This window comes from Caretta caretta, chromosome 20, assembly GCF_965140235.1.
Source record: "Caretta caretta isolate rCarCar2 chromosome 20, rCarCar1.hap1, whole genome shotgun sequence".
In the NCBI taxonomy this organism is placed as follows: domain Eukaryota; kingdom Metazoa; phylum Chordata; order Testudines; family Cheloniidae; genus Caretta; species Caretta caretta.
In genome coordinates this window covers 9,682,112-9,708,172 of record NC_134225.1, presented here as the reverse complement: position 1 = coordinate 9,708,172, position 26,061 = coordinate 9,682,112, and the positions used below count along the sequence as shown (strand labels likewise).

The window sequence follows — 26,061 nt, the reverse complement described above, 5'->3', positions numbered from 1 at the left end:
GCCAGTGCCACTCCTGTTGTGGTAGAGGGATAGCGAACCAGAGATTCATGCACCAGCCTGGGATGAAGATGCCCCAGGTTCAGGTCCTTACGTGGCTGCAGACTCCCGGGTGCCCTCAGGGGTGTGTCTCTGCCCTGGAGAAGTCAATGTTGTGGGAGGGGGCTTGACGACGCTTCTAGTCTGGCGAAAGCCCCAGCATAGCCACGGGCAAACCCGGCATCAAGGCACGTCTGCCGCTGTCGCTTATTTCACTGGCCGAACAGAACGAGCCACTGGGGCAAACGTGCTTGGACACCAATAAATAGTATCGGCCCACAAAGGGTTTGCTGGCGCAACGGGACGGGTGAGCCAGCAAAGCCTCCTGACGGACACTCAGCTTCTACCAGCCAAAGCTTCTCTTGGCACAGCTGGCACCGGTACCCCAGATGAAATCAGCTAGAGTGGCGAAAGGACTGCTTTGCCAGCATAACGGCACCTACCCAGGGGCTCTGCCACCACAGCTGCATCAGTTGCAGGGGGGATTTTTTCTCTCATGTCCCCGTAACAAACCCATACCAACAAAGCTTGTGTGTGTAGACCAGGCTCATGTCTCTCTGTGCCTCAGTTTCCCCATCAATGCAATGGGGCTGACAACACAGCCCTGCCCCTCAGGAGCGTGAGGGGGGAAATCCACTGACAACACAAGGAGGGGATGGGGTGGTTGGGCAAAGGGCAGGCGTGTGGAGTATCGGCCTGTGTCTTGCAGGCCTGGTATAAACCATCAGTAAGAGCTGGTAAAGCCAAAGAGGCAGGACCCTCCTCCCCCATACATCTACCATCCCCACCAGGTGCAAGCCAGCGATTCCACGTCTCACAGGGTGTGAGCAGCCAGCTAGTTCCTGCTGCCCTGTGCTGGCGTCAAAACCGGGGCCCTAGAAGGGAAAGGTTCCCCCCCACCCCGCCCCGGAGCCACATGGAACACTAAGGATGGGGTGTCGCTGCTCCTCCAAAACCCAGCCATGCCTCACCTGGCTCTCGTAGGGCAGGAAGGCCATGTTGATCTCCTTGAGGGTTTTGATGGCCTTGATGATCCGTGACTTGCTCAGCTCGTTGAACAGAGGCTCAGGACAGGCTGCAAGGCAGAGGCAGTGGGTGGGAGTGACAGGCACAGGGCTCAGGACCCCCAGCACAGCGCCAGCCCCCACGGACGGGGCCAGACCGGGCATAGCAGGGGCAGTAGTGCTGCACGCCTGTGGGGAACCTGGGCAAGCCAGCAGGGCCACACAGGAGTCAACGATGAATCCAGCCCCCCCGAACCAGAGTCATGCCAGGTTCTTGCCTTCTGCAGCATCAGCAGTGAGGGGGAGCCACAATCTCTCCGACACAGCCCCTCCTGTCTCACACCCTGTCCTCAGCCCCCCCGCAGGGCTGAGTAACTGGAGTCTACAACTCAGGATGATGCACAAGGAGAAACGGGGACTTGGGCTCCCCCTGCCACTGTAATGGGGAGAAGCAGATATGACCCTGACACACTGGGTATTCTGGTGGTGTCCCATCCCCCCACCCGAGTTGGGACTGATGGAGCAATGCATGCTGGGAATGGTAGCCAGAGGCCGCCTTTCTGTGCGCACTCTGCAGATGTCTGTGAGCCGTGCTGGCTGGAGGCAGGCCCATGGAGGAGAAAGTGGGGGAAGGAATAGGTGGGGTCGTTTGGTCTGGCCTGCTGGGGCTGCATCCCCCTGCAGGAGGGCAGAGCGAAATCAGGGGGCTGCGCACTGGCCTGCCGGCAGAGAGAGACCCCCACCCCCAGGCTCCAGTGAACCGCTGGCCAGGCTCCCAGCTTGGGGATCCCCCGACCCCTGATACTCACTGTCGATGAAGAAGACGTGAGCTGCCTTGTAGGTGAAGGTGGGGGTGCCCTGGAAGTCACCGATCAGAGCCTGCACCGACTGCAAAGAGGAAAGAGGGGGGTTGTCAGCATCAGTCGAGGCCCCTCCCTGCTGCCCGAAGGTCCCATCCCATCCCCAGCACCTGGGGACTCAGGACCCAGCACGATGCCATCGGGAGGTGGGCTGGTTTTCACCCCCCTGGCTCTGGGCTCCCTCCCCACCTGGAGCAGGGCTTGTGCCCATGTGCCCGGGACATCCTCAGGGGCCCAGCCACATCTCTTGCTGGCACACAAGTGTCCGTGCCCGGCCACAGATGGGGCCTGGCATTGCCTTGCTGCTGAACTAAGTGGGCTCTGAGCAGCGCCCAGGGAACAGCCGGCCGAGCAGCAATCCCAGGCAGCTGCCATCAGGGCCCTCTCCCTCCCCGGGCGCCAGGCTGGGCATCTGCAGCTTCGCCACGCCAGCTAGCTTGGCAGGGTGTTTGGAACCTGTTCAGACCCCTCGACCGGCCATTGTGACAGGTGAGAACCTGGCTGTCCTGTCCCAAGCCCCAGGCCCCAGCTCGCAGTCCTCTCCTACAGCGCTCCCTCCGCGGGCAGCCCCTGCGGGTTCTGGGCTTCACCCTGCTCTGCCAGCGCCCCCTGCCCCTGGTCTCCCTCCACTCACCTTGCTGCTGCAGATGCAGGAGCCTCCTCCCCAACAGCCCCTGCTCCCTGAGCCTCTGCCTCAGCGAGTCTCCTTCGCTTTGAGTCTCAGCTGAGGTCGCCTCTCTCCGCCTGCTGCACCTGCCCATCCAACCCCCACAGGATTGCACTGCGGAGAGGTCTGGGGGACAGTCTGTGCCTCACGTGGCAAAGAACATAAAGCCCAGCTCCGGGGAAGCAGCTTCCTGGGGAGCCCTGACTAGCCCCATTCCCATCCTGACGTTGTGCTGCACATCCCCCTGGACAGCGCCACCTCCAGGCAGCACTAGGAGCTGTCCCCGGGGTCTCCCCTGCTCCCCATCCAGCTGCCCCAGGCCCGAGCTCCTACCTTCTCCACTGGGCTGAGCAGGTAGATGGCCTCCAGGCTGGGGATTGGCTCCCGGCGTTTGTTAATATCTTCCACAACTAGGAGAGAGCAGACACTGGGAGCGGGTCAGTGTGTCCTAGCCACCCATCCCAGCCGCTCTCCACTGGGATGGGGGGAGGGGAAGCCAAGGGGCACAGTGATGTTCGCTGGCAGCAGGCCGGGGCGTTCCACAGGCTACAATGCAGCAGCTGCTTTGATGTGGGGCCGTGGGCTGCGATGCTGCCACAGTACGGAGCAGCGAGGGAATGTCCCTCTGTACTGTGCTGGGGGCACCCCGCTAGAGTGCTGGCTCAGCTCTGTGCCCCTCAACCCCAGGGCTCCTCCACCCTGGAGCAGGGAGCCAGCATTCCCCCTCCCCAGCCAGGACCCTGCCCACAGCATGGGGGAGGAGCAGTGAGGAGTTAACGGGAGTCTGAGAAAAGCGGTGAAGAGGCTCCACGGGCTGAAAGTGCCGGGCTAAGGGAACTAGACCTGGCTGGGAAGGTACCAATAGCAAGGAGGGCGTCTAGGAGGCTGCAAAGGAGGGAAACTAGATGCAAACGTGAATGTAGACAAGTCAACTCCCCGAGTGCGAAGTGTATGCAAGGGGAGGGGAGCCCTGGTAGGGGGAGCAGATGGGAGGGAAGGGCCACTCACTCGTGATGCCTTCAGCCAGGATGTCGGACATCTTGCAGCACGACGAGAGGATGCGCATGCTAGGGTGGTCCATAATCAGCACCTGGGGCAGTGAGAGGGGAGCGCACCACTTCAGATGAGCTAGTCACTGCCCTGAGCACAGCCGCCCACCATCATCATCCGCGGCACAGCCAAGGGAGCAGAGCGACTGCTAACGGCAGAGCTGACGGCTCCCAGCCCAGCCCTTCTACAGCAGAGCAGCAGGGCCGGTACCAAGCCTGCACTTTGCTGAGCTGACCGTGCTAAGGACTGCGTGAGGAGCTACAGGGAGAGTGGCTCCGAGCAGAGTGGCTGGGACGAGATGTAGGAGACAAACCTGGGACACCCGGCCATTCAGAATGGTTCCATCCTCCTAGACTGGAGATCAGCCTCTTCGCCCAGGTGACAGGGTGAGTGCAAGAGGCAGGGACAGAACCCAGGAGTCCTAGCTCCCAGTCTCCTGCTCTGATCCACCAGATACCTGCTCCCCTGCCCTCGGGCAGAACAGGATCAGGGCAAGGAGAAATGGAACCAGGGGAGTCTCCATGTTCCCCTCGGAAAGCCCTGTAGGCCATTGGCCCAACATCTCCACCACCTTCCTGCCATGCCAAATGACCCCACTGCTCCACACAGCCCAGCATCCCACTGCACCAGATCTGGCCACTGGGCAAGCTAGTTCCCTGTGCTCCCCCTGCTGTACCGGCCTCGCCCCGTGCTCCACACACCCCAGCCGAGTCCAAGCCTCCAGGGGCTCAATAACCTGCCTGCCCAATGGTGCATACTGCCCCCATGCTCCTCCTCCTCCCACCCAGGCTAGCTTGCTGGGCCAAGTGGTCTGATCCGGTGTAAGGAGGGGGAAAGGGGAGGCAGGAAGTTACTGGGCTCACTGGGCCCAGTGGTCTGATCCAGGGTGTGTGTTTGGGGAGATATGGGGCTAGCTGGACAAGCTGGGTCTGATCCAGCGCAGTGGGAAGGCAGACATACCCAAGCCTAGCTGGGGACGGATGATGGGCTAGACAGAGCAGGGATCTGATCCAGCCTGGAAAAACTCAGGTGTGAATCTCAAGAGACTGGAGGGGGAGGAGCACGATATATGGATACAGCATATCCCCAGGGCAGCAGAATCGGCCTGCTTACCTTCCATTCTCCTTCCTTCTTCACGCTGCGAATGACGCCGCTGAGGATCTCTGCGAGGGAAAGAGACGGGGATTAGTGGTGGGCTCGGACAGGATGGCTGTGCCCTGAGCCAGGACCCACTGGCTGGTGGAAGGACCCCTTGGGGAAGTGGCTCAGAGGCTGCTTTCAGGCCAGATAGCATTGTGCTCCTAGCAGAGCCCCCAGTCAGCAATCGTGGTGGGGTGACAGGCTAGATGGGCCATGGGTCTGATCCCCCTTCCTTTCTGCCAGGCTGGATACGAGCGCAGCTGAACTAAGGATCTGGCCCCGTGCAGCAAGAGAACAGATCCTGCCTAGCACCTCTCGACTGGAGGGGATCCAGGGACCCTCTACTGCATGCGGGGAACAGCAACACGACAAAGACTTCAAATCCTGAGTCCTGCACATAGAACCCCTCCAAGGCATGCCCCGCTCAGGGAACTGCCGGCCTGTCTCCTGGGCACCTTCCACGGCCAAGCGAAGCAATTAGATAGTCAGCTCTTCGGGCCAAGCACCATCTTTTTGTTGTGCTCAGCACAATGGTACCCTGACCCATGACTGGCGCTCCTGGGTGCTACCGTAATACACCTAATAAATCATGTACAGCACCTAGCACAATGGGGTCCTGGCCCACAACTGGTGCTCCTGGGCACTACCGTAATACACCTAATGAATAATGTACAACGCCTTGCAAAATGGGGCCTTGGTCCATGACTGGGGCTCCTGGGTGCTACCATAATACATCTGTTTGTTTTACCCCTACGAAGCACCTGATTCTGGCTGGCCCCGTAGGGCAATAGCCCCGAGACCCTGACCTGTGCTCTCACTCTCACTCCCACTCCCGGTAGCTGGTGTGCATGAGTGCACTGCCCAACACACTATGTTTCCCCCATAACTCAAGCAATGCCTCTCCCTACCCCACCTCTAGCCCATCAGGACTTGGCTGCTCGGTCCTAATGAGGCTCCAGGGGCTATTCTGCACCAGGATGCGCTGGCCTCCCTGCTATGCCTATGGCCTCCCTGCCTTTCCTGCAGTTCCTTTACACCTGCGGCATGCGGACGCCCCGTTCACTGGGGCACGTGGGGCTCGAGTGCACGGTAAGGGGCTGGCAGCACAGACTGGATCCAGACATGGTGAAGGCAGACACAAACCTGCTTTCTCCACGCATCTCCACCCAGGCATTTCGACCCTGAACTGCAGCTACACCCCCCCCCCACACACACCAGCCCTGGGCTGCCCCCACCAGCTGTGCCAGTGCCCCTCACTACTGACTGGAGCCCTTGCTACCCCAGCCCTGGGCTCCCACCCACTCCCAGCTCCGCCAGTGCCCCTCACTCCTGTCCACAGCCCCCTGCTATGCCAGCCCTGGTCTGTCCCCCACCGGCTCTGCCTCACTCCTGACCCGCAGTTATTCCAGTCCTGGGATCCCTGCCTCACGGCTCTGCAGATGCCCCTCACTCCTGTCTGCAGCCTTCTGCTATTCCAGCCCTTTGCTCCCCCCCCCCCCATTCCCAGCTCTGCCAGTGCCCCTCACTCCTGTCCGCAGCCCCCTGCTATCGCAGCCTTGGGCTCCCACCCACTCCCAGCTCTGCCAGTGCTCCTCACTCCTGACCCACAGCTATTCCGGTCCTGGGTTCCCCCCCTCACGGCTCTGCAGATGCCTCTCACTCCTGACCCGCAGCCCCCTGCTATTCCTGTTCAGAGACCCCTCTTGAACCAGGGTAGTATGGCCCACCCCAAGTCTTGAAAAGCCAGGTGTCAGGCCCTCCTAACTGTGCGATTTAGTGAGGAAAAGCTAAGAGAAGAGCTAAAGGTTATTAGCACCACCGGCCGTCCTGAGCTGTGGGCCACTTTTGCTCGGTCCCCGTTCTGGGGGCAACCATGGAACATCAGAACTGAATCCACTTTCCAAGGGTCTTTTAAACCCCAGGTCTGTGGTCTGGATTTAGCCACAGGCCCCGTCCACTGCAGCCTGGGCTGGAGATTCAGCAGTGGGTTGGGCTTCTGAAGTAACACAGCCCTCACAGCGGGTCAGGGTCGCGCCAGAAGACAATGACTAACACATAGCAACTAACACGGCAGAGTCCAGCATGCACAAGGCAGCGGAGGCCATGCTCATCAAGTGTAAGCCCAAAGGAGCTGCAGCCACCCCTGGCCTGGGCTTCCGGCCTGTCCCACTTGAGGAGACGAGAGGACTGGGTTTGCTCTTCTATGTCCAGCAGCCAGCACGGCAGAGGCAGCCTCGGCACTGGAGCCACCAGCGCTCGCAGGGCTGGCCTGGGGCTGTGGCTATAGAGCTGCACCCGTCCCGGGAACAAATTATCTTTGCAGCACAACCCATGTTTGTATCGGCAAGTCACTTCCTGCGTGGGGGTGACTCGTGGCTGGGCAGAGCAGAGATAAAGGCAGCAGGCAACTGCCTATGGCCATGGTTTCCAGAGTCATGGGAAGCTAAGATCTAACAAGCTGCCCCCTGGCCCTGCAACCATGCAGACCTCTGGGGAAGGTCCCAGGGAGGGGGCAGATGGCTCAGCCCTGTAAGCCCAGGCACCGATCAGCAACCAGTTGCTGCAGCACAGAAGTGGTGGGAGATCGGTCACAGAACAGACCCAGACCAACAGTGGGGGCAGCACCACTAGGCAGAGGAGAGGGGCCAGCAGTTGCATGCTCCATGGACAGGTTCATGGATGCTACTGGAGTGTCCCAGAGCTGCAACCTCTTCCCCCACCACACACACACCTGGGATGGCAGGGGCCATGCTCGGTGCTCCAGTGGGATCCAGAGGGACTTCCTGGAACCTGGATGCAACCTAGCAGGAGCCAGAGACCGGTGGGCCCATTCCCTTCCCTGAGTTTTCAGCTCAGCCTGAATCCCTCAACACAAGGTTGGAGAACAGGGAAGGGGGGGTTCGCTCAGAAAATGTCTCACCCAGCCCCTAAGAAAGAGATAGAACCCATTTTTCCATATAGGGAAACTGAGGCAGGGGGTGGGTGGGGACTCACTGAGGTCACACAGCGATGCAGTATATCCATTTTGGCCATATTCAGGCACCCGATGACATCATTTGCTGCCCCCTCACCATGCTCCCCAGATCTCCAGGGAGCTCCCAAGAGAAGGTGCTGTCAGCAGAACAGAACAGAACTCACTAATCATTACTAGCCTAGATTGACTGATCAATGACCAGTCCTGCCCCGAGTCAGCCAGGCCCCCACCGCCTGCTGGAAGCAGATGCACTCTCTGACACCCCGAGATGGGCATGGGACTGGCACAATTCTCGCCACAGCCCGGAGGGGACACATGAAAACAGGGACTTAACCACAAGTTCCAGGGTAACATCCGCCCTGCCAAAAGTCACCTCCACAATGCACAGAGATCAGCGTCTAATTCCCTTGGGCCCCCTCTCTCGTGAGAGAAGCCCCTGAATACACACAATCATTGGCTATCCCCCCACATCCCTTTCTACAGCCACTAAGATCTCAGCGTGTACTCTCTGCCTGGGCAAAATGCAGTCACCTCTGGGAAGGAGAGCAGCCGCCAGCTAGCTGTGCAGGAAGGAGAGGGTTCGGAAGAGAGCACTGGTGCTGGTCTCCAGAGTGTCACTCCGAGGCTGTCGGCTGAACGGGTTCATTCTTGGCGAGTCCCTGGGGCACCTGGCACTTGGGGCATGCCAAGTGCCGGTGCCAAGGCCAGCCCACGCGTCATGCCACGCAGATGCTGTGTACAGAAGAGCGAAGCTGCTAATGCACTAATGGCCTTGGCACAGGACTGGGCCAGGGATTAGCGACCAGCCCCGCTGCTTCTTCCAGCCGCCCCGTCATCTGTCAGGAACACCCTGGCTCACCGGGTTTTGGCTCGCCTAGGCCTGTACTTGCTGCCGAGGATCTGGTGCCTCAGCCCCACCAAAGCCTGACTCCCTGGATCTCTTGCTGAGAGCCACTGAACTGCCCCCACCAATGCATTCACTCAGGCCAGCCAAGAGCCATGTGCAGGGAAACCTCCTAGGCACTGCCACCCCTGCCTGGGTTCAGACTCCTCTCCACAGCTCTCTGCCTCCCGTCCCACCGCTCTGGGCCAGCCAGGCCCCCAGCTCACAGAGACCAGCATGACCAGGAGGGGCACACATCTTGAAAGCACTTTGTGACTACAGAGCCTAAGTCATTCAGGAGCCTCAGGCCACGGGCTTTAGGCGCCTAGTTCACTTGTGGAATTTTGCAGATTTGTAACCAGGAATCAGGAACATCACTGTTATGGACACAGAGTTCCTTGCCACCGACAGCGTCTCCTGGATTAGACCCTACCCTGACACCCCGTCCATTCTGCATGGACGCCAGAAGTCCCAGAGTACCATAAGCCCCACCCCCACTCTGGCCCTGCCCCAATGCCCCACCCATGCCTCGCCTCTTCCCGCCCCACTCCACCCTTCCCCAAGGTCCTCACCCGCCGCCGCTCACTGCCCTCCCCCAAGCCTCTCCCCCAGCCGCCAAACAGCTGATTGGCAGCGCTGCTGAGCACCCACTGTATTTTTTTGCATGGGTGCTCCAGCCCCAGAGCACCCACAGCGTGGGCACCTATGCAGAGTACTGGTACCAATCAGCCTGAATCTCCCCTCCTCTCCTCCAGGCTGTTGCTGTCCACCCCAGAGGTTGGGGGTTAAGCGAGTCAAGGTCCAGGGCTCGGTCCTTCTCTCCAAGGCACTCCCTTGCCCAGGATGCCTACCAGAGCCTAAAGCCCCGAGATGGGGACCATGGTCGACAGCACAGCTTGTCAGGCCCCAGGGCGCTTTCTGCCATGAGGGTGAAGCTGTGCAAGAGACAGGGCTTCCCTAGGGGCTAGTCCCAGACAGTGGAACTACCCGCCACATGAACTAGAGACCATCCCAAACCTCCCCATTTCCTGCTCCAAGTGCCAGGTGCCCTTCTCTGATATAAACACGGAGCAGTGTGGACAGTTAAACAACCCTCCACAGCACACACAATTCTCCTCGGAAGGAGAGCGATGAAAGAATGAACCTCACAAGATGGAGGTTAGTCACAGAGCTTGGTGAACGACTGGGAGGTGCTGAAATACTGCAAAGATGAGAACAGAACATGCCACATGACCCCCTCTCCACTGTGGACTGACCTGAGCCCTAGCAAACTCAGCTCCTAGCAGATGGAATGACTGGCTCTGCACAGCCCAGCTCATAGAATGCTCTAGGGCGATGGGAAAACACTAAGGAGACAAAGCAGCAGGAGGAAATCGCCAATGAGAAGGAGCAACAGGGTTCATATCAGATCCAGAACTTTCCACTTAGACCCAGCAGGCCGCAAAGCAGCCTCCAGAGGGATGAACACCAGCCTGGGAGTCCGGACTCCTGGGTTCTGTTCTAGTCCCAGCTCTCTTAGGTATCTACATGGCCCTCATTGCTCTGGGATCAAACACAGGGGTTGTTGCTGCCCAAGGCCGAGATGGAAATGGAACCTGAGCACCAGGACATGGGACCAAGCCCTGTACACGTGCCTAGGGAGCAACCACTTGCTGGCCCCATGGCACCCACCGGGGACTTTTCTGCTATCCTGTGGCCTTTACAAACACCACCACGTGTCAGTCGGGGGCGGGAGCAAAGTAGCATCACGCAGCTAATGACGGGAATTCTCGCTATCATATCTGACCTGGGTCATTCTGCACAGGACCCCTCTGCCCTCACAGCGTGGACAGGATCAGCTAAAGAGTGTCTCCTACCAGGCAGCTATTAGTAGCCCCCAAGTCCCCACTTCAGATGGAGGGTCCCGTTACACTAGGTGTTCTACCTACACACAATGAGACAGTGCCTCCCCAAACAGCCAAAGGGCAGGAGAGGAAACTAAGGCACAGAGCGAGGAAGGGGCTTGCCCAGGGTCACATGGCAGGTTGGTGGCAAAGCTGGGAATAGAACCCAGGTGTCCTGAGCACCACCCGGCTGGAACACAGGGTGGACCCAGCAATCAGCACAGGCAGAGCTACCAAATGACAGCATGTCCTCGTGCTAGCACAGGCTGGCTCCAGGGAGCAACTCTAATGGGAGGAACAATTTGACCCAGCCTGGTAAGGGGCTCGAGTTCAAATTGTACCTTCATCGTCTCTACACCAGCCACCTTTGTTCCTTCCAGGGGCCTTCTGGGAAATCACCCGAGCAGCGTGTGCAAGAGGGTCCCCCGCGCCGAGCAACCATCCACATTGTCCTGAGCGGCCACGTCAATAACGGGGGAAAACAACAGCCTGCTGCTCGAACTCCAGAGCACCGTTCTCTCAGCTCCAGCCTTAATCCTCAGGCTGACCAGGCTCTGCGGGAAGGGAAGCCAGGGCTTGGGTCCCTTGGCAGCACTCAGGAGAGAGCAGCTGTCCTCTGATCGTATGCATCAGCCCTCTCAATAGCCTTGCTCCACTCCGGAAGGTGAGTTAAAGGAGCACAGGCAGCTGGCTCGCCACGCAGGTGGCGCATCATTTCTAGATCCAGGAGCTGTTTCCGTGGGAGACTCGCTGAACTAACTGCAACGTTCTGCACCCCTCTTGTCCCCGAAGCCATCAGCCTCCCTAAACTGCTGCTCTTCTGTGAGCGTCCCCCACACCAGCCCTGCCAAGGCATGATCGCACTGGAGATGGGACGTGGTCACAGGGCCTTTGTGAGCCCCGTCATGAGCTGCGTGATGCAGGCTCTGCCTGCCCTGCTGAAGGCATCCGAAAGGGAGCACCGATGGCGGGAGTACGAGCGCAGCCTGCAGCTGCATTTCCCCTGCTCAGGGCAGGTCTGCGCAGCTCTGTGGTGAAGTGCCAGTGGCCAACCTGCGCTAAAACCTGCTCCAGTGGGACGTTTTCAGGAAATCGCCAGTACCGCGTGGCCTAGTGGATACGGTGCTTGGCTGGGACTTGGGAGACCCGGATTTTAGACCCAGCTCGTGTGTTCGCCAGCTGGGTGACCCTGTGCACCCCCCCTCATGACTCAGCTTCCCTCATCTGTAAAATGGGGATAATGATACTGGTCTCTGATCATCATCACAGCCAGGGCCTGATCAATGTCTAAGGCAGAGCCTGAAAACCCCCTTCTCCAGCAGGGGAGGGGACACTTTCCCCAGAAAACCCGGGGCCTGAGCCATGAATTTCTGTAGCCTTGCAGGTTGTGCTCTCACGGTGATAAAGATGTCCCATCCCAAACACCGATCCTGAGGCAGAGCCATCTTCCTGAGCCTGCAGAGACAGTTCTTAACACCTCCACAGCTGCTCAGGGCTTTGCTACGCTGCTGCTGGATTCCAGTTTCACCATAGCTATTAGGCAGCCTGTGGGAATCAGGGAGACCATCGCAGACCCAGTCAGTTTCATACCCCTACACCCGGGGCTGTTTGCGGGGGAGGACAGACACAGCAGAGCTCTCTGAACATTCGCTCTGCATCCCAGCGGCTCAAACATATCAGCCGCTGATCTGCCAGGCGTCCGCATAAATCCTAGCACCCTCCCTCTTCCAGGGCAGCAGTGGGGCTGGGATTCCCTCTAGGGCACTGTCCCCAGGCCCCACCCTCCCGCTAGTGATGCTATCCGCGGTTCCCATCAAAGCAAGGCCAGGGGAATGGGAGTTTACAAAGGTTCCCAAACGCTAGGCAGCTTGGAGGAGAGAGGCCCAGAACTATCCCTCGGTTCTCACTCACGGCTCAGGATGTTGTGCACAAGGGGCTGGCAGGCACTACTTTCCCCTCCTCCCTGCATCCGCCGGCGCCGCGACAGGTACAATTGAACCATTTCCACCTCCAGTAACTAGCCCCAGCTAATAGCTCTCTTCCGGCTGCTGGAGTGCAGCTGCCTTTGTCCTTTGAGCAGGCCCTTTTCAGCTCTCATTCTGACTGCAATGTATATAATGATCTCCCCAGCTTTGTTCTGATCCCTCTCGCGCAGCCCAGCAAGCCGGTAAACAGCCATCAGCATCAGCCATTAGTGATAGCACAGGCCAGCTCCACTCCATATCCTCATGCACCTTTGTTCTATTCAGGCTCTTATCCCACCCTCATCACCACAGCACCTGCATGAGCTGCGACTAACAATGGTCACGTGTCGTTCATCCTCTCCCTCCCTCCCCAGGGGAGAACTGGGTGTTCCCAGGAGGGTTTTGTTTTGGTAGGGTTCTGCTCCGTGTTTATATTGGAGAAGGCCAATCAGAGAAGGATGCCTGGCATTTGAAGCAGGAGGTAGGGAGGTTTGGGATAGTCCCTAGTTCATGTGGCAGGCAGTTCCCCAGTCTTGGACCAGCCCCTGAGGAAGTTCCTGTTAGGGGCTTATTCCTTCACTGGCTTACTTCCCTGGTCCTTCTCGCATGAACAGAGAGCAACAATACCTGAAGTCCAAAGGTGCAAACAATTCGATGTTTATTGGGGTGAACTTCCAGCAAGCATGATTCCAGTTTCCTTCCTTAGTTGTCCCCCTTCCCAGCTCTGACACCACAGAGCCTTGCCTGTGTCCCTGTTCCCATTCCGCACCCCCCTTAGCAAAACATGATTCCAATTTCCACAACCCCATTCCTTGTTCCCACTTCCCCCCCCCCACAAACCCACCCACTTCCTGATTGACTGCAGACTATATAGTAGAACTTGAGTTCTGCTTAGCTATACCTTAACCAATCATTTTCCTGAAATTTAACTAACCAATCCTAACCTATTGTAATATGATTATGTAACCAATTATATCCCACCACCTTAATTAGTTTACACCCAGCAAAACTAATTATACAGCAGACAGGAACAATCACAGAACCAGACAGAGATTATACAGACAAACAATAACGAAGTGGGAACTATAATGACAAAACAATACAAAAGTGAGGATTTCACATCCCAGCTATTGATAAGTGAGTTCTTGCCAGACAGGATGCTATCAAACTAAGTTTCCTTTTACATCTTCTAGGCACTTCCCTTTCTCTGGAGGTGATAGGACAGGATTGTATTCTTAACAGCCCAACAGCACCTTATTTCAGTGTGACTAGTTTGGAATGTGAGGATGTGACCATTCAATTTCCAGCTTATGGATGCCTCTGCTGCTTAGCCAAAGGCCTTATACAGTCACACAGTGATTTTGATTCTCTCTTTTATACCTCTATAACTAGCTAAGTGATAAGAATACCCCTAAATTCTTAGAGTATAGGCCTTTACAGACAGGCCTAAATATCTATATCCTAACAGTTCCATCTCCTGCACAGACCAGCTTCACCCTGGTGGTAGGCAGTGCCATTTGGTTAGCTCTCCTCTGCCATTTTGCCAAGAGCTCCCTTGTACCTGGATCCCAGAAAACTGCCTGTGGCATTCCCATAGTGGCCACACCAAAGCTAGCTAGCTGCAGACAGAAAGAACTTGCCCCCTCTTACTCTGCAACGTGCTGCCTCTGTACACACAGAACTGGCCTCCTGCCACCATATCACGCTGGTAGCATGTTATCATCATCATGTTCCTATTACGCCTCTAGCATTTAGGGCAGTGACCAAGCTCCTCCACTCCTGTGTTTCTGGCAAGTCTTTCAATGGTTCCCCAGCTAAGCCCCAGGTTTTTCAGCTCTGCTTCCATATCTCTTTGCCATATTTTTTTGGGCGGACTCGTTTCACTTGCCTTCATGTGTCCGTGTTATTGTTACTCTGATGATGGAATCAGTTTCCATCCGAAGCACATGAAGGATTCGTCTCAAGCGCCTCCAGGCAATGATGGTGCTCAGATCCTCTTAGCTGCACTGTGTCAACAGATCTTGGTTTAAGATTGTTCTGGGCCAAAAGAGAGTTTGGACATGTCATACTTTCAACACAACTTTATAGTGCAGAATGCTGGGGAATGAGAAAGTACGCAGCTCTGATAAATTTTGAGTTTGGTTTTGGTTTTGTATTTTGATGATTTCCAGACCGTATTTAAGCTCCTGAAGGTGTTCCTGGCTTTGATTTTGTTCCGGATGTCCAGGCTTGTTCCACCGTCCTGGCTGATGGTGCTGCCCAAGTACGTGAATGTTTCTACACTGGTGAGAACATAATTCTCTATCCATACTGGTGATGGTGAGGCAATATTAAAGGTAGATATAGATATCATAGAATATCAGGGTTGGAAGGGACCTCAGGAGGTCATCTAGTCCAACCCCCTGCTCAAAGCAGGACCAATCCCCAATTTTTGCCCCAGTTCCCTAAATGGCCCCCTCAAGGATTGAACTCACAACCCTGGGTGTAGCAGGCTAGGTCACGATATCTGTCTTATTGCGATGGATTTTCAGTCCAATTTGCTGGCTGAATGCGTTGAGTGGAGTTGTTTTTTCTTGTATATGGTGTTGGGTATGTGATAGGAGAGCGACATCATCTGCGAAGTCCAGGTCTTCAAGAGTGTCCATTTAATGCCTCTTGGCATGTCTTCTGTTGTACGCCGCATTACCCAGACGATGGCAATGACACACCCCTGACGTACTCCTGTTTTGACTTCAAAACTGAGGTCACTGATCAACACTGCATATAAAGTTGAAATAGAAGCTTTTAAGGATGTTGATTATACGGAAAGGAAGTCCATATGTCCGCAGAATGCACCATAGGCTGTGTGACATTGTGCTCCATGTGTTTTATAGAAGTATGCTTATGAGTGTGAATATGATGTAACTGGAATATCTTTTATGCAAAAAACATTCTTGTATCTGAATCATTCTTGTATCTGAAACTAGAAATATGAAATATAATTCTGAGGTCCTATCGTAATTATGCAAAGTGTGGGCCATTAATGGTGGTTTAGAATCTTGATGGCTCCCACTGACTAGGACAACTGGTTGTAAATGGTTTATTTACCGGCAAACCTTCCTATGTACCTGTGAACCAACCCAGGAAGAATGTAGACGAGGGGTCTTACAGTGACATGTCACATGCTACTGGAATCCATCTTAATCCTTGTACTTTTCCATTGATGAGGTGGGGGTGGGGACAAGCTTAGACAAAAGATTCCTGCCTTGTGCCAAAGCTATAAAAAGGGGGTGGAGCAGGACAAAGGGGGTGCCAGTCATGAGAAAACCCCTGCTTACCACCTGCGATGTCTGCCCGATCTAACAAAGACTGTACCGGGGAAGTAACTGGGCCCAGACTAGGAAGGAGTCTGGATCTGTAAAAGCGGCAAAGAGTCCTGTGGCACCTTATAGACTAACAGACGTATTGGAGCATAAGCTTTTCATGGATGAATACCCACCCACGAAAAGCTTATGCTCCAATACGTCAGTGGGGGAGGTTTAGATTGGATATTAGGAAAAACTTTTTCACTAAGAGGGTGGTGAAACACTGGAATGCGTTACCTAGGGAGGTGGTAGAATCTCCTTCCTTAGAGGTTTTTAAGGTCAGGCTTGACAAAGCCCTGGCTGGGATGATTTAACTGGGAATTGGTCCTGCTTCGAGCAGGGGGTTGGACTAGATGACCTTCTGGGGTCCCTTCCAGCCCTGATATTCTATGATTCTATGAACTCTTTGCCGCTTTTACAGATCCAGACTAACACGGCTACCCCTCTGATACTAGTCTGGGAAAGAAGCTTATTGGAACATCTCTGAGGGCGAGATACAATAAGAAACTGATTGCAGGTAGTATTAGGCTTAGACTTGTGTTACTTTGCTTTGAGATTTACTTCATTGTGGCTATTACTTGAAACCAATTAAATCCTATTTTTATACTTAATAAAATCACTTTTGTTTATTAATAAACCCAGAGTAAGTGATTAATACCTGGGGGAGCAAACAGCTGTGCATCTCTCTCTATCAGTGATATAGAAGGCAAACAATTTACAAATTTACCCTGTATAAGCTTTATACAGAGCAAAACAGATTTATTTGGGGTTTGGATCCCATTGGGAGCTGGGTGTCTGGGTCCTGAAGACAGGTAAGCTGCTGAGCTGTTTTTAGTTACAGTCCACAGCTTTGGGGGGGTGGCCCAGACCCTGGGTCTGTGTTATAGCAGGCTAGCGTGTCTGGCTCAACAAGGCAGGGTTCTGGAGTCCCAAGCGGTCACAGAAAACGGGCTCAGAGGTAATTTCTGCACATCAGGTGACAGTCCCAAGGGAATCTCTGTGACTGAGCCCGTCACAGGCTGGTCCTGTGAAGGCTATCAAAAGCCTTCTCAAAGTCTATGAAATTTATGTAGAGTTGCTGTTGCCATTCTAAGCACTGTTCTGTTAATGTTTCATACAGTGAAGATCTGGTCTGTGCATCTACACCCTTTCTCAAAACCAACTTGCTCTTTTCTGAGAACTCTAACAACTGCCCCGATATACACGGACTATGATCTTATACAATACTTTGCTTGGCACAGATAAAAGTGTGATACCACGACAGTTATTACAGTCACTGAGAGCATGATGAGACAACTGGCTCTGTGGATATGGGGAAAGCGGTGAATGTGATATATCTTGACTTTAGCAAAACTTTTGATACCGTCTCTCCCACAGTGTTCTTGCCAGCAGGTTAAAGAAGTATGGGCTGGATGAATGGACTACAAGGTGGATAGAAAGCTGGCTAAATTGTCGGGCTCAACGGGTAGTGATCAATGGCTCCATGTCTAGTTGGCAGCCAGTATCAAGCGGAGTGCCCCAGGGGTAGGTCTTGGGGCTTGTTTTGTTCAACATCTTCATTAATGATCTGGATGACGGGATGAATCGCACCCTCAGCAAGTTCGCAGATGACACTAAAATGGAGGGAGAGATAGATATGCTGGAGGGTAGGGAAAGGGTCCAGAATAACCTAGACAAATTGGAGGATTGGGCCAAAAGAAATCTAATGAGGTTCAACAAGGACAAGTGCAGAGTCCTGCACTTAGGACGGAAGAATCCCATGCACCGCTACAGACTGGGGACCGACTGGCTAAGCAGCAGTTCTACAGAAAAGGACCTGGGGATTACAGTGGATGAGAAGCTAGATACGAGTCAGCAGTGTGCCCTTGTTGCTAAGAAGGCCAATGGCATATTGGGATGTATGAGTAGGGGCACTGCCAGCAGATCGAGGGACATGATTGTTCCCCACTATTCAACATTGGTGAGGCCTCATCTGGAGTACTGTGTCCAGTTTTAGTTCCCCCCCCCCCCCCCCACTACAGGAGGGATGTTAAAAAATTGGAGCGTGTCCAGTGGAGGGCAACAAAAAAGGATTAGGGGGCTGGGGCACATGACTTACGAGGAGAGGCTGAGAGAACTGGGCTTATTTAGTCTGCAGAAGGGGGAGGGGGGGGATTTGATAGCAGCCTTCAACTACCTGAAGGGGGGTTCCAAAGAAGATGGAGTTTGGCTTTTCTCAGTGGTGGCAGATGACAGAACAAGGAATAATGGTCTCAAGCTGCAGTGGGGGAGGTCTAGGTTGGATATTAGGAAACACTATTTCACTAGGAGGGTGGAGGAAATGCGTTACCAAGGGAGGTGATGCAATCTCCATCCTTAGAGGTTTTTAAGGTCAAGCTTGACAAAGCCCTGGCTGGGATGATTTAGGTGGTGTTGGTCCTGATTTGAGCAGGGGATTGGACTAGATGACCTCCAAGGTTTTTTTCCAACCCTAATAGTCTGTGTTTCTATTATTCCTTTCTTTGGTATCTTCATTATAACCACATTGGTTCACTCATCTGGCACTTTTTCCCTTTCCCAGACTGATGTAAATTGAGGGGCCTGGATAGATGCTGCTAATTTAGGATTTACCTTGAACAATTCTCCATTCAAGTTATCCTTGCCAGGAGCCTGCCCATTTTTTAAGGATTTGATGGCTTGAGCAGCCTCCCAGTCGATGCAATGGGGGGAGAGAACCTAGCTAGCTTGGAGATGGAGCAATATCAGTTTCAGAAGAAGACTGTATGATGGGGCAGCCTGCAATAGCCAGGACTGGACTCCTGGAGCCAGGCGGCTCCTGCCTCTCTGATGTTCCTGTGTAATTCGCAAAGGGGGAACCTGTCTGGGGTTCTGCTGAGTTTCTCAGAGCGGCTGTCGCAAAGGGGAGAAGGGGAATTGAGTGAGTCTGGAGAGCTCTTTCCACCCAGGCCCAGGGCTTGGAGGAGCTGGGTTCAGTCTGTTTGTATCATGTCACAATGCAGGATTTGATCTGAGCTCAGATGCTGCCGGTCAGGCTCTGTCTTCAGCTCCAGACGCTCCAGGGAAAGGCAGCCTGGGACTAGCATGCAGTGAATACAGTGCTACAGTCTGGGCTGAGAGGAGGTCAGGTTTCTCTGCCTGATGCCCTGCAGAAAGGCAGTGGTGTGCCATGGGGCCATGGCATCTGGGGGGGGTGGGGCACCTGGTAAAGCTGGGGATGTGCTGCTACCACCAGATAGCAGGAGAAATGGGCTGACCTCCATGTTAGACGGAGCAGGCTGCAGCCTGGCCTTTCCAGGGCCTGGTGGAAGCTCAGCCGGTTTACTCCTGGCCAGGTTATCTCCATTAGTTCTTGGGCCAACATGGTCCATCAGCTTCACTAGCTCTGCCTGTCCCTGGCATCCCCCCATTTAATGCCTCCATCCTTAGAGGTTTTTAAGGCCCGGCTTGACAAAGCCTTGGCTTGGATGATTTAGTTGGTGTTGGTCTTGCTTTGAGCAGGGGATTGGACTAGATGACCTCCTGAGGTCCCTTCCAACCCTGATATTCTATGATTCTAAGCTCTCCCAGCAGATATCAGGGTGATTGAAGTCTCCCATGAGAACCAGGACCTGTGATCTAGTAACTTCCGTGAGTTGCCGGAGGAAAGCCTCATCCACCTCATCCCCCTGGTCCGGTGGTCTATAGCAGACTCCCACCACGATATTACCCTTGTTGCTCACGCTTCTAAACTTAATCCAGAGACTCTCAGGTTTTTCTGCAGTTTCATACCGGAGCTCTGAGCAGTCATATTGCTCCCTTACATACAATGCAACTCCCCCACCTTTTCTGCCCTGCCTGTCCTTCCTGAATAGTTTATATCCATCCATGACAGTACTCCAGTCATGTGAGTTATCCCACCAAGTCTCTGTTATTCTAATCACATCATAATTCCTTGACTGTGCCAGGACTTCCAGTTCTCCCTGCTTGTTCCCCAGGCTTCTTGTATTTGTGTATAGGCACTTGAGATAACTTGCTGTTTGTCCTGCTCTCTTAGTATGAAGCAGAAGCCCTCCCCTCTCACGCTCTCCTGCTCATGTCTCCTTCCGGTATCCCACATCCCCACTTACCTCAGGGCTTTGGTCTCCTTCCCCTGGTGAACATAGTTTAAAGCCCTCCTCACTAGGTTAGCCAGCCTGCTGGCAAAGATGCTCTTCCCTCTCTTTGTTAGGTGGAGCCCATCTCTGCCTAGCACTCCTCCTTCTTGGAACACCATCCCATGGTCAAAGAATCCAAAGCCTTCTCTCCTACACCACCTGCGTAGCCATTTGTTGACTTCCACATCGTCCTCTGTCAGCGGCTGGCTACAAATGTTCTTCCTTGTGCAGATACCCAGCCCGTGCTCCCGACTCCAGGGTCTAGTGCTGCTAGGAATCCCGCAGGCTCGCTGCTTGCTAGCCACAGGAACATCTTTTGTAATTGGTTCTGTATCTACCTGCCATTCATGCCGTATCTACCTGCCATTCATGCCTCCTTTATTCTCAGCATAACAAGGTGGACCTTGCACGTCAGTAGGGATGGGACAGCACTGATGCCTTTGATATACTGTGATCTCAGTGCCATGGAATGGAAACAGGCCACACACCTGACCCTGCCCTGGTTGGGGATTTGGTTTTGCGCCTCCAGACTCCTCCAACACTCCCAGTTCTGCAGTCTCTAGCCATGTTTAAGTTCACCCCAAACCATCTCCCGCTGCAGAGAAGAGCAGCAGGGATGGGAAAGGATGAGCCAGAGTGTGCCAGCACAGTCACCGATCCTAGGCCTGGAGGCACCAATTACATCCTGCATCACAACGCGATACTACTGAAGGGCAGGCAGGGCTATGCCGAACCCAACCCCCGGCCTGGATGGAACGTTCTCTCCAAAACTCTCCCTCCATTCCCCTCCTTCCCTTTGCAACCTAGTTCTGATAATAGCTGCTGGAAGCAAACACAGCAGAGTTTGCAAGTTATGGAATTTTCCAAAGGGAACAGACAACTGAAAAAACAAAGATTTTCCCCAGCTCTACAAGAACTGCCGAGCCTCCCCCCAACAGAGAGAATATAAAGTTACAGCCCATTCTCGTTATTCAAGAACCTAAGCTATGTGGACTACTTTGTCTGCTGCTTGCTCATTTTTCTCCAGCTGAATTCTGCATTTCTTAGCAGCAGATTTCACTGATATACTTAATGTTAATGCTTCTGACTAAAGCCTTCGTTCTTCTACAGTAAAGTAGTTAGAGCAAAACCTAGAAGGACATAACAGCTAACTGCAAATTATCCTATCAGACAGGCTGGATTTTAAGGTTCTACGTACAATGGGTTAACAGAAGTTATAAGCATGTTAGACATGAGTAGCACTTGTCAGATGGCTAAGTGCACCAGTGAAAGGTGTTACCCATCCAGTAGACTCTGTAATTGATTACCCATTCATTCAAATATCTTATTTATAACCCTTTCAAAATGGATTCCTAAAACAAAGTGTGACCCATTTCTCCTTAACCCGTTATAAACAAGAAGCAAATTGTACCATGCTTAATTGTTACACTGCACAAGATCAACATTACAGAGACCCTACATTTGAAGCCCACAGCATCCCATCATTTACTCTTTGCTTATTTCAACTGGTCGGGGGTTCAGTAAATGCTCTGTACGACATTTTGGGAAGATAAAGTTTTAGGCCTGATTTATCCTTGGGATTCAGCCACTGGTGACTAGCAACAGGTGCAAAGACCAAGTACAGGCAGTGTGGTCAAGGGGAGAAAGCACAGGATGGGACTCAGGAGACACAGGTTCTATTCCTGGCTCTGTCACTAGCCTGCTGGGTGACCCTGGGCAGGTCACGTCCCCCTCTTTGTGCCTCAGTTTCCCTATTAGTAACAGGCAGATAATGATACTAATCTCCTCTGCAAAGCGCTTTGACCTCTACTCACAAAAAACACTAGACGAGAGCTAGGGATCATGAGTACTGTAGTGCCTGGGGACCAACCAAGAATTGGTGCTGTGCTAGTCACTGTACAAAGACAGTAGTAGACAGTCCCTGCTCCAGAGAGCTGACAGCCTAAGGAGACAAGACAGCTGGTGAAGGGAAAAGGGGGTAACATACAAAAGTAGCCAAAAAAAGTTGTATGGGAGCAAACTGTGCTATACCGGTGTTTCCAGCAGTGCAAATTACAGCTTTCCTCCTCATTTCTGAGACTTATACCAGGACCACTACACCGGCTCCTAGCTGCTGAACTGAATCCCAACCACAGACAAGGCCTTAGTGACATGACACCTCTCTACATCAACGTAGGGCACATAATCTCAGCTATTCCGTCTCTACTGAGAAGCAAGGAGAGGTCGCTGGATTTCATGCTGGTGATAAAGCACGCAAGACAGCAAAGTTCTGCCTTCAAGCATTCCCCAGATGGCTGTTTAACTGGAGCATCTGGTGCTGATCTTACTGGATCTTTACAGAGGAAAGACAAGGTGACCGCAGTGCAAAGCCTTTGGAAAGAGGCCTGCACAGCTATGTCAGAATCAGCTCTTCGGAAGAGATCTGGCAGCTGGAGCTGCCTTGCCTGGTATACCTACTACATACATTACAGTAGCACCTAGCCCAGGAGCCGCAGAGCTGGCTCAGGCCCTCATTGTGCTAGGTGCTGGACGCAGAACAAAAGAGACAATCCCTGCCTCACACAGCTTCCAATATAACACAAATCCTAACTTCACCGGGTGGTTTCTCTGCATAGCCTGCCCAGCCTAGCTCTCATCTCTATCCACCTCCCTCACAGAGGTGTCAGATGAACCCATGAGTTGTTCAGGCATCTGTTGCATGATCGACTATGGGATAAGTGCTAGCCTATAACTTCTTGTCAGTTTCTCCTCTTTCCCCCTAAGTGGTGCTTTAAACCAGGTCAAAGCCTGCAAAAAGCACCAGATGTCTCCCTCTACCTGTGTCTGGAGCCCTGGGGAGCTTCCCCAGTCCAAAGCCAAGCAGGACACGGTTTGCAGGAGACCTTAAGGAGACAACATAAGGAGGACAGATCTTTATCCCTCCTGTATCCTGGATGTTTTGTCAATGGGAAACCACACCTGGCTGATCCATCATGGACAAGCACTACCAAGTGGAAGTGAAAGCAACAAGAACCAGCACTTGTAAAGGATCCTGCATATGGAAAACGCTACACAGACTGAGGCAGCAGCTGATTAAATCTCCACCATCTCCCCTTCAGCAATGGGGAAATTGGCAGAGTTTAGTGTGCCTGTGTGCAGCCTTGAGCAATACAAAACACAGAGCCTATGGCTCGCTTGCCTCTTGGCCTGGCGCAACGGAGACGTTAATAATAATTATAAATGTGGCTACATTTCTTTATGAACTAAGTAAAATGCAGCCACTTCTGGGGATCAGCACAACCACCTCCACACAGCACACTAGGACAAAACCTCACAAAGAGCAGCAGGACATTTAACATCCACACAGAGCAGACAGGATTTAGGCAGCTGCAAGAGAAGAAAGATGGCCCAGCGGTGTCGATTTGAGGGTGCAAGCTTTGGATCTGAGAGACCATGGATTCAATTCCTTGCTCTGCCACCGACTCCGTGTGTGACCCTGGGCAAGTTGCTGCATGTCTCTGTGCCTCAATTGCCCCTCTGCACAAAGGAGATAATAACTAGGGGATGGTGAGGCAAATATACTAAAGAGTGTGAGATGCCCAGATACCACAGCATAGGGGCCAGCCACCAATCTAAGACACAGAGGTCTGGACCAAGGAACACAACAGTGCACAGAAGCGGATTTCAGTTCCTGGATCCTGCCTAACTATTGCTGAGATCCCTCCAGCTCAGCAGCTTGACCTGTCACTGGGGCGGGTCAGAGTTTAAGAAGCTGACTTAAAGTGCATCCCATGAAGTGAGCTGTCGCGCACGAAAGCTTAGGCTCCAATGAATGTGTTAGTCTCTAAGGTGCCACAAGTCCTCCTTTTTGTTTTGACTTAAGGTGAGCTGTGAAGCAGGAAGTGCCCCTCCAGGCGCAGGGGCGCTCCTGGGCACTGCTAAAGGATCTGGGGCAACTCGGCTTTGGGCTGGGGTGGCTTTCACCCAATACTTGGTTGGGTGTCGTTGGGGGGCTCCCGGATCATCCTTGGGGGGGGGGGCGGAGGTAGGGGGAAACCACAAACGGCCCTGGGGCCCTCACACACACAGGGCATCAGGCAGCATTGGCCACTAGGGAGCCCTGCCCTCCTCCACAGGCTGAGCGGCCGGGCCGGGTGCCGGGGCCGGAGACGCAGCCGGGGTGCCGGGGAGATGCGAGGGCGGGAGTCGCCCCGATGGAAAGAGGAGGAGACGCCGCCGCCGCCCCCCCAGCCCAAGGGAAGGGGCGGCCCTGGGGGGTGGGGCAGACCCCCTCCTCCCCGCCCCAGGGCCCTGCTCCCCCCCAGACCCACACCCGACCGGGCCCTGCCCCCCGCGGCCGCCACTCACTGTCGCCCACCACCGCCTTCAGCCCTGCCGGGGCCATCTCCGCTTCCTGCTGCTCCGGGCCGCCGCCGCTTCCGGGTCCGCGCGCGGGGCAGGGGCAAGGAGCTCGCCCCGCCCCCGCCCCGCCCCCCGAGCGTGGGGACACGCCCCCCCGAGCCCTGGGGGTGGAAGTGGGACTCAACTGCGCGGGGGGCGGGGCTGGAGTCAGGACTCCTGGGTTCTGCCCCGGCTGCTCCTGCCCCTGGGCGCGCCCTGGCCTCTCCGGGGAGTGTCTGTGGGGCTGGGCGAGGGCCCCCAGTGTCACGGATGGACAGCCCCCCCTACACCCCCCCCCGTGACTGATTTCAGTATAAAGCAACTGGGGTGCTGGCGGGTCGATGTCTGCAAGGCTGAAGACGGCCGAACGCCGCAGCCCCCCACTTCTGGCGCTGCGAGGGCTGGGCCCGGTGACAGGGCCACGCAGGTCCCCACTGAACCCCCACCTGGTCATGTGGGGCGCAGAGGGAGGCGGGGGCCTCGGGCAGGGTTAAAGCGAGGACTGGGTTGGGGTAGTGGGGCCTCAGCCCACTCCAGTCAGGGCCCCCCACTGAACTGCAAGTCCCCCCTCCAACCAGCGTCTCCCCCTCAGCAGTGTCCCTCGCCCCCCACCTCCACCCACCCCCCTCAACAGGGCCCCTTGCCCCCCAACTCCACCCAGCCTCCCCTCCCCCTGCCAGGCGATTTGCCCCCCACCTCCAACCAGCTTCCCCACTCCCTCAGCTGGGCCCCTTGCCCCCCACCTCCAATGAACCTCCCTCTCCCGCTGCCAGGCCTCTGGCCCCCCACCTCCAGCCAGCCTCCCCTCGCACCCTCGCTGGTCCCCTTGCCCCGTCACCCGGGCCCCTCACCCCCACCACTCTAACCAGCAGACCTTTCCCAGGTCTCTTACCCCCCCCCGCCCCTTTTTGGCCAACTCTCACTGCCCTCGCCAGGCCCCTTGTCCCCAACTCCAACTAGCTCCCCACCCCCAGGCTGCTCACCCTCTAACTCCAGCCCCCAAGCCAGGGCCCTTGCTCGCCTCACTCTGATCCGAGCTCTATGGATTCTGGTCACATCCACTGTGTGGGAGCCTCCCGTAATGAGGCTCCAGGCACCTGGGCCATCATTTCTAATCCGAGAAAATCCCAGGAGAATTGAAACCATCAATCATTTCAACCAGAACTTCACCAACCAGGCCCCTCCAGCCGGCCCAGCACTTCCCCTGGTGCGGGACTCGTCCTCACCCTTCCCTCCCTACCCAATAGCCTAGTGAACAGCTGCAAAGGGCACTAGCAATGCACTGCCCAGTGCCTTGCTGGGCATCATGGCTACTGGGAGCTGGCAGCTACATGGCAGCCCCTGATGCAACTCTACCGGGGTTGGGGCAAATCCTACATGGACCTCTACCCTGGGCTGGCCTAAGGCTGCTCTGGCTTGGTGCATGTGTCCCCCTAGTGGCCAATTTAAGGATAACAACCTGCTACTGATTCCAGCCAAGGGATCTCCTCCTTTGGCTCAAGAGAGAGGCCTGGGTCTCAGCAGCTGAAGGCCCTAGGTTTGATCCACACGTGGCTCAGTTGTTAGTCTTGCCCCTTGCTGCTGCTCATTAGCAGCAGGAGAGGGGATGCTTCTGGAGCTAAGGTCACTCCCAGCCTCATTAACTCCTGGTCACCTTTCCCTGTAGGCACCCAATCCCGATGACCAGAGTCCGCAGCTCACCTTCCTCGGGCACAGGGTGTGCCCTTGGGGCTGGCTGTCCAG

The 26,061-nt window shown here is 54.9% G+C and overlaps 1 protein-coding gene across 4 annotated transcripts in view; it reads right to left on the bottom strand.

The window, feature by feature from the left end:
* The window catches only part of LOC125628959 (syntaxin-binding protein 2), a 37,351-nt gene extending 12,936 nt beyond the window's left edge, over nucleotides 1-24,415 (bottom strand). For 2 of the 4 annotated variants that reach the window (XR_012665547.1, XM_048834184.2), the window contains exons 1-6: nucleotides 24,286-24,414; nucleotides 4,731-4,780; nucleotides 3,576-3,657; nucleotides 2,901-2,977; nucleotides 1,850-1,928; nucleotides 1,008-1,111 (exon numbers count right to left, since the gene is read on the bottom strand). Coding sequence is in view for 3 of the 4 variants with exons in the window: in XM_048834184.2 (XP_048690141.2) it covers nucleotides 1,008-1,111; nucleotides 1,850-1,928; nucleotides 2,901-2,977; nucleotides 3,576-3,657; nucleotides 4,731-4,780; nucleotides 24,286-24,322 (429 nt within the window). In the remaining variant the exon portion in view is untranslated. Of the gene's footprint in view, nucleotides 1-1,007; nucleotides 1,112-1,849; nucleotides 1,929-2,900; nucleotides 2,978-3,575; nucleotides 3,658-4,730; nucleotides 4,781-24,285 lie in introns of all 4 variants that reach the window. The other 2 variants (XM_075121451.1, XM_075121452.1) reach the window with 1 other exon arrangement.
* Nucleotides 24,416-26,061: the final 1,646 nt, after the last annotated feature.